Raw genomic sequence first — 13,662 nt, 5'->3', positions numbered from 1 at the left:
CAGATTGTAAGACCAGCTCCTTTTGCTCTTTCCATTCAATCTGGAGTATAGTAAAAACCGGATGTTGTCATCCACATTCAGGATGTCTTCCCTCTTCAGTTAAACCTCTTTAGAAATGCCCTCAGTACAGCCAAGGCATGTTTTCTATGAGATTTAGAATCCTTCCAAGTTGACAATGAGGATTAACCAACTCATTAGAGGAGAAAGGAGAAGAAGGTGCTGGTGGATCCATCCCAACTAGCAAGCAGACCCAGCACAGAAGACATGTTCTCAACCAGTTTTATTTTATTCTGTTCCTAAGTTAATATTTTAGACATAGCCTTAGCAACCCAGAAAATTTTGCTCCATGTGAACTATTAGAATCCTCCCCCCCCCAAAGCATCTCTGAACATTTAAAGATGAGCCTTTTAATAAAATATCAGAAGACAATGGATGGCCATGCAGCTCATATTTTAGAGGCACAACAAAAATCTAAAACCTACTTCACAAATGAGTGTTTGGTCTCTGGACATGAAACAAAGTCAACTCATTAAAATTGTGCCTTTGGGATGAACAGGAATGTTTTCTTTCCTTTAGTCGCCCTGGAGAGCATGGTCTCTTTTCTTTATTCATCGTGAAATGCTCTTACAGCGCCACTTTTTCTCCCTCTTCATGCTTCTCTCGGTCACTTTTTCTGTATAATTTTCTCTCTCCTCTTCGTTTCTCTTTATACCGCCTCCCTTCTTTCTCTCTGAGTTTCACTTGACTTGCATTTACCTACTCTTTCTCCCTTATACCTTAATGTGGAGTGAGATTAAATTTAAATATTTGTGAACAAATTAGTTTTATTCTTTAAAAACTTTTATTTTAATTGTGTGTGTGTGTGTGTGTGTGTGTGTGTGTGCATTGTATGTGTGAGTGTAGGCACACAGTATCACGGTGCATATGTGGAGATCAGAAGACATCTTACAAGAGTTGGCTTACCCCTTCTGTGGCGCATCCTAGGCATGGCACTTATGTCTTCAATTTCCCTAGCAGGTGCTTTCAACATCTGACCCATATTACCAACCCAGTTTTTTTTATTATTATTCTTAACATTTAAACCCAGTGAATTGAGAGGTATTGTATTTTCTCTGTCCTAATTATTCATTAATTAGTTTTAGCTAGGTTGTAAAAAATCTCACAAGACGCAGAGAGTCTGCACAGATGAAACAACTTTAATGTAAGAATAAAGCAAAACATTCCAGCCAGAAGAGAAAGGGAGTCATTGCTCAGACAGAAGGCTTTCAGTCCTTCCGTCATTGGATCACACAGAGTAGCCTGTGTGTGCTGTCTCAGGTCGCTGCCAGCATGCTTGCAAACACCCCACCCTGCTGCAGTCCCTGAGCCTCTCAGGACGAGCTGCTCAGGTGGGTGCATTCCATTCAAATCTCCTCGTCCCCTGACACCAAGTGCTGGAGATGCTGACCCATATATTCTAACCTGAAATGGCTCAGAGACATTTGTGACAAAGTAATTCCTATGTCTCATTAGTGCCCTTTGAAGTTCAAACCGAGGGTCAGCAAACACTGGGAACCCTGGAGATAAGTATTTGCTCTGCTCATACCTGTAAAGGTTGGCTCACACGATTGCTCATGTCTTTAGAGTACCCCATAGACCACTTTTGCTTCCTATCTGAATAAGAGCTAAGGTGAAAGCCAGTGATTTTCGAATGCATGCCCGCAGTCAGCATTTCATCAGAACAGAAGGAATGTGCTACTGCAGGCAGGCCCTCTTCTGGCTGCAGGCACACCCAGCCTTCTCTCCTCTCATTTTTTGCCTCATCTCCAGGATGGCTCTTCCCTCCTCCTCAAGTGCTCACTCCCCCCTTCCACAGTCCTCTCCCACCATTCTACTGCCCTCTGCATCCTCAGCACTTCCTTTTCCTCTGACTGGCCCATAAAGTTAGGACATATCCCTGCTCTGGGAGCTTGGCCCAGTCATCCTGAATGCCTAGAGGGAGCCAGGTGGCATGATCTTGGTGCTGCCTGGCGAGGCTATGACTGTTCTTCTTCAACTCCTCTCTGTTCATGCTTTGCAGATACTTCCATGGGATGGTGGTATTCATGTTGACCCCAGGCCATGCCTCTCTTGTCTGACATAGAGGTGACAGGTAGCATATGATTTGGAATGGGGCTCAGCTGGAATACTCTCCGGCCTTAGAAAATCAAGCACCTTTGTTCTGGGCATGCACCTTACTTACCTCCTCCTTGGTCTCTGAAAGTTCTTTTGGCAACATCCTGATTCTGACCTTCTCCTCATCCTTTTCTGGCCTCATCATACCTCCTCTTCCACACCGTCTTCAGAGTGTGCCTAGACATATGCAGAGTGTTTTAGTTGAAAACAAAGTTGATGAACGGTTAGGAAAGGTAACGTTCCAAAGCTGACCGCACACGCTGCTGGGAAGTTTTCAGTCTTCTGCTTTACTGGAATGCTGGGGTGAGTCTAAAGAGTCAACTCACTCATTTGTCTTCTTCCCAGACACTCGTTGGTCTCCCCTCAACAAACAGATTTTCAGAAACTGAGACATCCCCTGCCTAACAAATCCAACTCTCTCGAGCTGACCCAGTATTCCCACGCCACCCACTCTTACATATTGAAACACCCAGGGTTCCCCCTTGACTCGCACTCTTAGCCGCTTTCTGCCTCTGTGCAGCTTGATAGCTGGCTGCATCTTAGTGGTTAGAAAAACAACGTTTGCTCTAGTGCCGTTCAGGAGGCTCACCATAGGGCCTCACAGCTGAAATGAGCCCTGACAGGTGGTGGTGGGAGGGAGAAGTTGCTGCAGTGTGCTACCTTCTAGAGGCTGAAATGCTCAAAGTTCCCAACAGAAGTTTGACCCATGAGGTCCCTCTGCTTTTGGGATTCCAAGAAACAAACTTATCTGTTTTAAGCAGGAGGGTCTGGCATGCCAGGAGGAGAAGGACATGGGTAAGTCCTCACAGACTGGGCCTGCCTGGTTGTCTCCTGCCAGCAGCCTCATTTCCTGGCACAATGGCCTACAAAGCCAGCAGCCAACCAAACATTCCCCAGGCACCTGACAGCAGGTGTTTTACTTCTTTGCCCCATTTCAAATACAGATAGGTAAGTGGGAAACCATATTGTCCCCTAACAACAGTCTGATTTCTCCGTCCTTTCTTGGACCATTTTGTACATGAATGGAAAATGTATTCATCCAGCTTGCAGCCAAGAATGGTCGGAAAATTCTGTTCTCATTCCCTCGCCACCCAGCCCCAGCAGGCACTTAGAGGCAGGGGAAGCTCTGGACTCGTTTCTGATCTCTCTGGTGCTCCGTGAGCAAACCCCTGCACACCTAGGCTGATGATTAGCTCATACCTGATCCCAGGAGGAGGACACTTCTGGGTTGAGCCCCTCCCTCTTCCAAGAGGGCTTTGTGTGCTGGTATGGAGGACCTGTAGGTGACTTAGTCGACTTGCATCCTACATGGGTATCCAGCTTCTCGAGCAGAGTACAGTGTAAGAAAAAGTGGAGAGGATGGAATACAGACTCCCCCAAATGCAAAGACCTCTGTGACTTCAAGTATCTTCCCAACTGTCAGATCATTAAGTTTTATACTTAGCTGAAAATCCATGGCTGCTATGAATGTGGCCAGCAGAGAAGCCAAAGAACTCACAGAAAGGAGGATATTAAGTGAAAGAAAACTGAAAATCCAAAGAACGATGACAAAATTAAGATATGAATTCCGCAGTGCTTTTATTACATTATGTAACTAGAGTTGGGAAAACCGAAATGCTCTTGGCTTATCTTCTCAGAAAGATAATCACCACTTACGGGAAATATATATTCACATTTGTATTTAAATCGGGGAAGCAAAGTCTACCACGAGAAGACAGGAACATTTTTAAAGTCAATGTCCACAGGAAGAAAAGTTTACCGGATGGAAGAGAAGAGAGAAATGTCACAGTGCAAATGAGGAAGAGCCTAAAAGTTGCATTTCTAACTCAGGTGGCATGAGCAGAGGAAAGATCCAAGTGAGATCAAGAATTGCTTTGGAAAGTTGGGAAAGGTTTATTATTATTATTATTATTATTATTATTATTATTATTATTATTATTATTACCTTTCTGTTACTGGCGTTTTAGGATAAAAAAGCACCAACCCTGGGAATCCCAACAGACTAGGCTCAGTGCCTATCTCAGTACACCAATTAAAGAGGGGTGCTGGTGAAAGATAAATGTTATAACCAACACAGCCATGCTGAGTAGAACCCTAAGTGCGTCTTCAGTGCACTGACTTGGGCTTTCCGTTTCATCACAGAGAGAACTGGGGCAGAAGGTGAGGGCAGCGGTGTTGCTCACAGTGTGATGTGGCTAGTGACTGCTCAGCTCTGGAAATGTCCCACCCCTGTTGTTAAGTGAAAGGGATCATTTGGTTCCCATGAGCTGTTGACTCCTATTAAAGGATGCACCCTACCATCTTTAGAATCAACCTCTTTGGGGGTTATTACATCCTGTGAGGCTCACTGACGCTCAGTCCCTGCTCGAAAAGGTGTTTATCAGTCAACACTGTCTCCTGGATCCAAGGTAACTGTAGGAGACAGAGACACAGAAGGGAAAAGTCAGATGCACAAACACATAGAAGGACAAACATTCAGGTCTGTGGCTGGTGCCTTTCCTTGTTCCTATATTAAAAACCTTGATGTTTTCAAACTACTCTAAAAAGGAAAAAAAATCCACTGGGCAAATTGCTGGCTCAATGCAGCTGTGGTAACTAGTGATAATTCAGTATTTCATCTGTAGGTGAGGAATTGTTCCTCAGCCTGTCCACTCGCTTCTCACAAAAGACAGTATTAATGGAGCAAGGAAAAAGATTTATTTGGTAAGTCAGCAAAGTCAAAAAGATGGTGATGGGCTGCATCCTGAAAGGCCATCTGAGCTTGGTGTGTTTCATACCATTTTTTAAAGCTCTAGACTGGGGCGGGGGGGCAGCAGTGGGGATTTAACTTAGGAAATAACTGATGAGTCCCAGACATCCAATCAGCAGATACTGCAGAGCGTGGGAGTTGTTAGCAATCTATGAGTTTTGCATACAGTCATGAAGCCATTACGTTCTTGTAGAAGGTGAAAATCTTAAATCATCGGTCTTGAACTGGAGGAGACAATGTGGGGATTTCAGCTCAGTGCTATTTTGTTCTATTGTCGACCAACACTCCTTGAATGATTAAGAGGAGCCCCCATGGAGCTGCTTTCCAGTAATGAATCAGAGATGTGGTTAAATGCAGCGTGGAGGAGGTGGGGCTAAGTTCCTCTGAACTATAAGCCCAGCTACAGAAAATGAGCAGCCGTATGTACTGTATATGTATACATATGTACATATAAAGTTATACAGTCAGGGCTGTATTTTTTTCTGCCTTGTCAATCTAGGCTTTCTATAGTCATTTACCAACATCTTCCAGGTTCCAGAACAATATCTCCAACTTATATCTGTTCCACTTGGCTGAAGAGCCCACCTTGACTATCCAGGTTTGAATCCTCACCACTTTCCAACAGACACCAGCAATATAATCCAGGCCCATATTTCCCTATCTGTAACATGAGGGCCGGCTTGTTGGGGTCTCTGTCCTGCCCGGTACCCCACAACCAGCATGCCTCAAAGAGAAAATCACGCACAATACTCCATAAGATTATAAACTGATTGGCCCATTAGCTAAGGCTTCTTGTTAACTTTTATAGCTTATATTAACCCATTATTCTCATCTATGTTAGCCATATGGCTCAGTACCTTTCTCAGCATGGTAGCTCACATGTTGCCTCTTCGGTGGTCTGGGCAGGAATACAGAGCTAGCTCCCTGCTTCCCAGAATATTCCTGTTCTCATCGCCCTGCCTCTACTTCCTGTCTGGTTGACCCACCTATACTTTCTGCCTGGCCAATCAGCGTTTATTTTAAACATGATTGACAGAATATAGACATTTCTCCCACACCACCTATCCATAAAAGTTACCTTTGTGTGCATTTACACTCCTCTACAGGTTTACTCCATTTTTCTTTCAGATTTAACATTCTCTTCTTGCTCATTTAAGCCAGGCCCTACATGAGGACAACACTAATTCTTCAGCATTACCATATATGCTTGATATTTCCTAAAGTGTTTGACCTAAGATTGGACTATTATACCCCCTGGCATTTCAGTTTTAGAGATCAGATGCATTTTATAATAAGACCCATATTCTTGAACCAAATATTGGAAGACAGAGTCTGTAGGTAGTGCTTGCCTTAAGGATCCTGTCTTAATCTCCTGCCCTGGCTTTCTTTGCTCTAAGAAGGACCGCAAGTTGTAAGATGATTAAACCCTTTCTTATTATGGAACATTAGTTTAAGATATGTCACATTTGTTTATGCTGCAGAAAATTTGCTTCATAATGCAAAAGTGTATTGCATTCTTTCATATTGCATTTGTTTAACTCTGTGAAGCTGTGTCATTTTGCCTGACTAAAACACCTGATTGGTCTAATAAAGAGCTGAAATGCCAATAGCTAGGCAGAAGAGAGAAATTGGTGGAGCTGCCAGGCAGAGAAAATAAATAGAAGAAGAAGGAGAAAAAGAAGAAGGAGTGAGAAAAGGAGAAAGATAGGAGGATTCCGGGGTCAGGTCATCCAGTCACACAAACAGCCACAGAGTAAGAAGGAAAGAAACATATGGAGAATAGAGAAAAGTAAAAGCCCAGAGGCAAAATGTGTGTGGGATAATTTAAGAAAAGCTAGCTATAAACAAACCAAACCAAGGCTGGGCATTCATAAATAAGAATAACTCTCCATGTGATTATTTGGGAGTTGGGCGGCAGACCCTCAAAGAGTTAAAAAAAAAAAGCTACTACACTTTCCTTCACAAAGTTGGGTTTTGGTCAATGTTTCATCTCAGGGGGAAAAAAACAAACAAATGTTTAAAATCTGAATCATTTCAAGTGTCAAATTACATGCCACTATTGGTGTTAGCAGAGACTTCTTCAGCAGAATGCACCTTGTCTCCAGTGGTATAACACCATCATCCTTGGGCAGTTGGCTAATGGTAGAGGAAGTGAGCCATGAGAAGTACAGGAGCATGGGAGGTGACACATAAAAAAATAATCTTTTGCATCTTCTTAAATTAAAGAGACTGAATTTTATTTTATTATTTAATAAAAGTATATATTCTAGGGGACCTAGTTTTACTTTTGCTTTTGTTGTTGTTGTTGTTTTTCCTAAATTCTTCTTTTGTTGTTTTTCCTAAATTCTACAACTCTGTCACATGTATGTATCCACATTGTCTGAAACTGAAAAATGAAACAAATATTAAAAGAGTAGAAACACTGAGAGCTACAGTATTTGCTACCTACTATCCTAGATACAATGAACCCTTTGGAAGTCTTGTTTTTCCTAGTTAACTGCAATGCACTGAGGGGTGTGAAACCACACATCAGGAGGGGCCTACCAGAAAAATGTCTTCTGACACCCTTGAGTTTGGATTCACAGCTTTATAGACTTGACTTATTTGATGGTAATTAGTTGGTAGATAGGCTCATCAGTATTACATTTAGTTCACTGTTCTTTGCCAGTTAACTACTGTTAGATTCAACAATATTGGGAAACGTTTAGCTACCAAGAACAAGGACAAGGCATATGCAAAACTCACACATTTGTAGTAAGAAAATATATGGCTAGAAATGGAATTATAATTTTATAGAGCATCAGATAAGCAAACTAATAAACATCACTGGATATGTTCACAATGCTATGGAGTAGACTCTGAATTTTCTAAAGAATGAAAGTGTTGAAAAGAAGATCTAACTTTTCTGATTTTATAACCTAATTACCTGTCTTAATTACTGTTCTCTTATTGTGAAGAGACACTATAGACAAGGAAACACAAAATAATATACTTAATTGGGGCTTGTTTACAGCTCCAGGGAGTGAGCCTTGACCACCATGGTGGGGAATATGGCAGGAGACAGCCAGGCATGACACTGGAGCAGTAACTGAGAATTTAAATCTTATCCACAGGCAGCAGAGAGAGCAAGACTGGGCCGGTGTGGGCTTTTGAAACATCAAAGCCCACTCCTATCAATACACCTCATCAGACAAGGCCACACCTCCTAATCCTTCCTAAACAGTCTGCTAATAGGAGACCAAAAACTCAAATATATGAGCCTGTGGGTGCCATTCTCATTCAAACCACTATGCTACCCATCCTCCCACGTTCAGTCCAAAATATTTTACCAAGATATTTGTTGGGCTGCAATACCATTGATTGCTTATAATTCCTTTAATCATGTGACACCTTGGTTTTTTCATATTTGTCACCTACCAAAAGGAAGTATGCACTGTCTACTGTAGAGAATCAAGATGAAAAACAAAAAGGGGTTATGAAATATTTAAACTCCTAATGATCTATTTACTTAGAATCGTTTCCATGACCATAACAATGGATGGTCTTTTACACTGTTTTGGAAAAAGAAAAATAATGTCTTGATCCCCTTTCCCTTTTGATCTAGTCACATTTTTCTATGGCTCTGGGACTTCTTCCTTCTACTCTTTGATTTCTACTTAGTATTAACTTGATACTAGTTTTATTTCTCAGAGCCCATAAACCTCCTGCAACATTGGTAGAGTCTTGATATTCCTAGACTGACCTACGGTTCTAGCCACAAATTTTCCAAGGCCCCCAAAGGCAATAACCCCTGTGTGGCCTGTGCCTGTGTGGTAGGCAAAATCATTTCTTGTTAAGTGTCTCATAGGAATGGAGACAGAAGGAGCAAGAATTTCTTCCGAATTCGAAAATGATCCTCTTTCTGTCTGTTGTAGAGAGTATTTACCTGCCTACTGAAGAAGGTGTTCCCCAAAACAAACATCACCTGGTTAATAGACGGAAGGTTTCTTCAAGGCAATGAAGAAGGTGAGGAAACCAAGCTGTGGGAACGTGTTTGGCAACACCAAGCATTAGAAAGCATTGTGTTCAAGTTGATCTTGGCATTAAAACTAATTCTTGCACTAAGAAAAAAACATCATCTTACCTACTAGGTGTCACTTTGTAATACTTCATCTGACTCTGTCAAGGGAGTAGAAGGCAACATTTCCAGAATAAAACTGGTATAGTTGATTTCTTAAGATCACACACACCATTTAATTGGTGTTAGTGAAAGCAAATACCCTTCACAAGGACGAAAACATTCTAATAAACATGTAGTTAATGATAATATCTCTGACTTTGTAGTGTTAGTGTCTGTTCTGCCTTGTTATTTTAAGATATTATGTTCATTTTTTTAAAACACCACTGTTTTAAGTCAATTGATGATAACTTTCACTTTCTCTTGTGAATATCTGGAGCAGGGTTGGGGGTGTGGCAGTAGGGGTGGATATAAAAGGTTCCTTCATAAGGAACAAGTTTACTGGGAGGATTTAGTTTCTGGGGCAGGAAACACACAGACAATATCAGCAGAAAGTAGTACTTCTCATAGGTGGTAACCATGGCAGCATGGCCAAAATAAACTCAGGCATCTGCGCCTGGACAGCAGGCCTTCCACTGACTCTTCCTTCCAACACATGGAACAATAGCTGAATCACAGAGCTCTTGCTCAATTATTTCTTTTAATTTCTAAAATTAACAGCTTCTGCTGGTAGATGAATTCATAGATCCCTTGATTATTGTTTATTATTTATATAATGAGCTGACTTCAAAAGCAGTTCACTCCAACAATAACACAACACAATTCTGAAAGTATATGTTAAAGATTACAATAAGTATATTTTCCGGTTAAGTGAACCCTGTTGAGTAAAGCATCCAGATAGGACGTGCCCAGTACATTCTCACATAAGAGGCCTGACAGTGTGGTCAGAAGCTCACCAGCATACAACTAATAGCATCTGGCTAATACTTTACTAACTAATAGCTTAAGAATTAGCAGGAAAAACCTTTCATGGGAGCCAGGAATGTTGGCACAGGCCTGCAATCCTTGTACTTGGGAGGTTGAGGAAAAGGGATCAAAAGTTCAAGGTCATGCTTGACTACATAATGAATTTAAGGTCAGCCAGAGACATACCAGACACTGGTCTCAAAATAAACAAAGAGCCTTTAATGTCATGACTCTGTGAGAGTTCAGAATGAACTGGCCTCTGAGAACATATTTTTTTTTAAGTAATTTATCACTGCATGTAATTTGGAACTTATTTTAACAGTGGAAAAATAGAACATTCTAGAGAAGGCTCATGGGACTAGAACTGAAAATGCTTATCAATACACAACCTATTTCAGGAGAAGGCTATAGGGCATCAGAATTAGAATACATATCATATACTACATTTATAGTAAGGAGGAAGTCAAATCTACTCAACAGTCCCTACCTTCACTCTACAAGGACCACACACAGATGCACTTCCTCACATTAGGGAAGCTCAAAGCAGAATGGAGCTGTTTTATATTCTTTTGATATCTTTTTACTACATGGCCAGAGTCTACAGAAGAGCCTCCCCAGAGTTCAAGCCAATTCAAGTACAAAATTTCTCCATTACTAAATGGCACTAATGAGTTGAAATAATCTACCCCAAGCCTTTGAACCCATGGTCAGAAGAAAATCATATAATGAATGCATAGTACAGCCCAACTATGGATCAGTGCCACACAGGGCTGGAACAACCACCACAGGTTAATGCCAGCTTTGCTAGAACTAGGCTTTGCTTCTCCAAAGCTAAAGGCCAACTGCTTGAGAGCCTACATTACTAGCAATTGGCTGTGTGGGGCAGTATCAGTTTCTAGGCTCTCTACACAGATCTGGTGGGAGGACGACTTCAGTCTTGAGTTAAAGGCCGGTCTGGACGACAAACAGAGACCCTTATCTCAAAACAAAGTAAAATCAACTTTTATTATGCCATGTCTCCGCATCTTCATCTGGCGGATACAGAAAATGTCAGGGACTAATCATACTTCCATCTGTCCTGCAGGAATATACGTGACAAATGATAAGAAAACTGACAGAGGTGGATTTTGGGAAGTAAAGTCGGTTTTAAGAAGGATACATGGTAACAGGCCGGTCCAATCAAACAACGTTACAGTTCAGTGTATGACTCTGTCCCCGGGTCCCAGAAATAAAATGTGGAATATCTCATCACAAGCCATCTTGCTTCCCTTGGGTGAGTTCCCTGTTGAGCAAAGTCAATAAGGCTTAGTCAAGAGTGCCACCAACTCAGAGCATGACTAATTGGAAAGGATAGGACTTTTATTATTTCCACATCAGTACAATACCAGAAAGATCTCCACATAATCTGAAATTGCTAAATTTCAAAATATTAAACAATTCATAAGTAGAATCTCAAAATAATTTCTCCAAATAAAAATTGAAAATGATTCCTTTTTCTATAAAGATTTTCTCACAGTACTTTTTTATTGTGATAATAACTCTTTCTTCTTGTCATTTCTTTTTTTCTTTTTTTTATCCAGATGGGTGTTTCAGGTTATTGCCTCCACTAGCCTGGAACTCAGTATCTAGTACAAGCTGATCTCTAACTCCTGGCAATCTAGTGCCTCAGCCTCTCCAGTGCTAGAATTAGAGTCCTTAGTCACCACAGCCAGACTAATCGTGATGTTGAATCAACTGGCATTCTGGTTTATTTATCATCCCATGCAAATTAATAATAACACCTACGATTAGCTGAAATTTAAACTATCTTAAAATTCCTGAGTCATAAACATATTTTGGCCTGGTGAATGACTCAGCAGGTAAAGGCACTTGTAGCAAGCGTGACGACAGAGTCCCATCTTCGGGGCCCACATGGTCGAAGAGAGGACAGACTCCAGAAAGTTGTCCTCTGGTCCTCGGGTGTGTGCTACGACATATGCACTCAGGCGCACATGCACAACTAAACAAATGTTCAAATGAAGAAAAGAAACCTGAGAAGATTTAATTAGTCCCAGCATGTGTACTCTCACTGTTTAGAGATGGGTGACTTGCGTACCATAATAACTTCACTACCCTGGTTAAACCACAGTACTTACATGGAGACTTTTATGACTGGAAAAAGTTGATAAATTCAGCCACCCCAGCTATTACGAAATTTGAATAACCAAGTTTACTACCCTGAACCATACAAAAATAATTGAGATTTTACTATATAGAATATGACAAGGGTCTCAGCAAATGTGGTGACAGCAGACATGTGTATTTCTTAAAAACTATAATGATGACTGTCAAACGGGCATATTTAGTAGCACTAAGACAAAACCAAACAGATTTGTGAATCTTTATTTCAGCTCTGTAGAGCTATTAACCTCTTTAACTGTTATCCTATCTTTATAAAAGTTGTCTATAACATATCCATAAAAATATACCAATTTACTCAGGAAGCCTTTTATACAGGACAGTTTGCATTGTGCCCTGGCAGAATCCTAAATACAATGCTTGGTTACTGGATCTGCAGATGAAGGACTATATGTGGTAGTACAAAGCCTTTCCCACACTAAGAAGCAGGTGAAATTCCATGCTGAGACAAGGGCAGTATCCCCTGAGACTCTACCTGTGTCCATATAATTAAATATGAAAAAGAATCCCTGTCAATTCAGAGTCACTCATTCAGAAATTCTGATGGACTTATATGAAAACAGCCTTACTCAACTTCAGTCAACTCCCTGAAGAATGAGCACAACTCTTTCCTAGAAGGTGGCCCACAGGCAGGGCTGCAGTCTAAGAACAGTAGGAAGTTTATTATGTCTCATACAGATGTGCCAAAGCTGAACTTTGGCAGAAGCTGAAGCCATGAGCTAAAGGCTCTAAGATCTTCAGTTCTTAAACAGAATACTATTCCCATGTGCCCCCAAACCAGTGCAACCCAAACTTTGTTTCAAGATCAGGAAATAATTAAAACTTTGAAGATAAAAAGGAACACTGATTTTCATGCCCCAAACACACTGTATTTCAAATTTTACAGAGAAGTCCCTCTTTTTTCTTAAGGGTAGACTCTGAGTGAGTAGGGAAATTTTAATCACCAAAAGAACTTTTAGCCCTTACAACAAGATATTAAAGATAATAAATCTTGGAGTTTCCCAAAATCTGGTTCCCAAAACTATAGTTCCCTTTCTGGCCCCATCCAGACACAAATCAACAAATCATTGTGTTCTTACTTGTGTAAGTGTGCTCATGTATTATTTCAGGGTATGGAGAAAGTCAAAAGCTATCTCTATAGTTGAGAGAAGAAGAACACCAAGCATTTAAGTGGAAGATTCTAGTCAAATACTTCTTGCCTTGTGACTTCCTACAATAAGCCAAAATTTCAACTTGTGTCTGCTTCTAGGGATCCTAAAAGCATAAATAGAGACTCTAATATGCCTACAAATCACCCAGCCATCTTGTTAAAATGTAGATTCTAATTCTGCAAGTCTGGAGCTGAAGTTCTATATTTCTAACAAGACTCTGCAAGAAACTTCTCCTGCTGGTTGGGGGGGGCTCCACTCTGAGAAGAAAGGATCTCATGTGCCCTGGGATTTGGCTCATTTCTTAGGTGTACCAGGAAAGGACTGACAGCTGTTCATAGGAAATCTCAGAACTGACTCAGATGTTCTGGTGGGCCAAACTCATGGCTGCTGATGGGGTTCTGAGAGGCTCCTTTGCCTATGATCGAGTTGTTGAGGGCCAGAAGCCCATCCCTTTCAACACTGCAGCA

The 13,662-nt window shown here is 41.2% G+C and overlaps 1 protein-coding gene across 6 annotated transcripts in view; it reads left to right on the top strand.

Annotated features, from left to right (window-relative positions):
* The window catches only part of Cd96 (CD96 molecule), a 78,584-nt gene that overhangs the window by 34,620 nt on the left and 30,302 nt on the right, over nt 1–13,662 (top strand). For all 6 annotated transcript variants that reach the window (XM_048454343.3, XM_048454340.3, XM_048454342.3 and 3 more), the window contains exons 6-7: nt 8,818–8,908; nt 10,951–11,139. In XM_048454343.3, coding sequence (XP_048310300.3) covers nt 8,818–8,908; nt 10,951–11,139 — 280 coding nt within the window. The remainder of the gene's footprint in view (nt 1–8,817; nt 8,909–10,950; nt 11,140–13,662) is intronic.

This window comes from Myodes glareolus, chromosome 2, assembly GCF_982192425.1.
Source record: "Myodes glareolus chromosome 2, mMyoGla1.1, whole genome shotgun sequence".
Taxonomy (NCBI): Eukaryota; Metazoa; Chordata; class Mammalia; order Rodentia; family Cricetidae; genus Myodes; species Myodes glareolus.
Note: the sequence above shows the minus strand (reverse complement) of the source record. Positions and strands in the feature narration are given on the sequence as shown.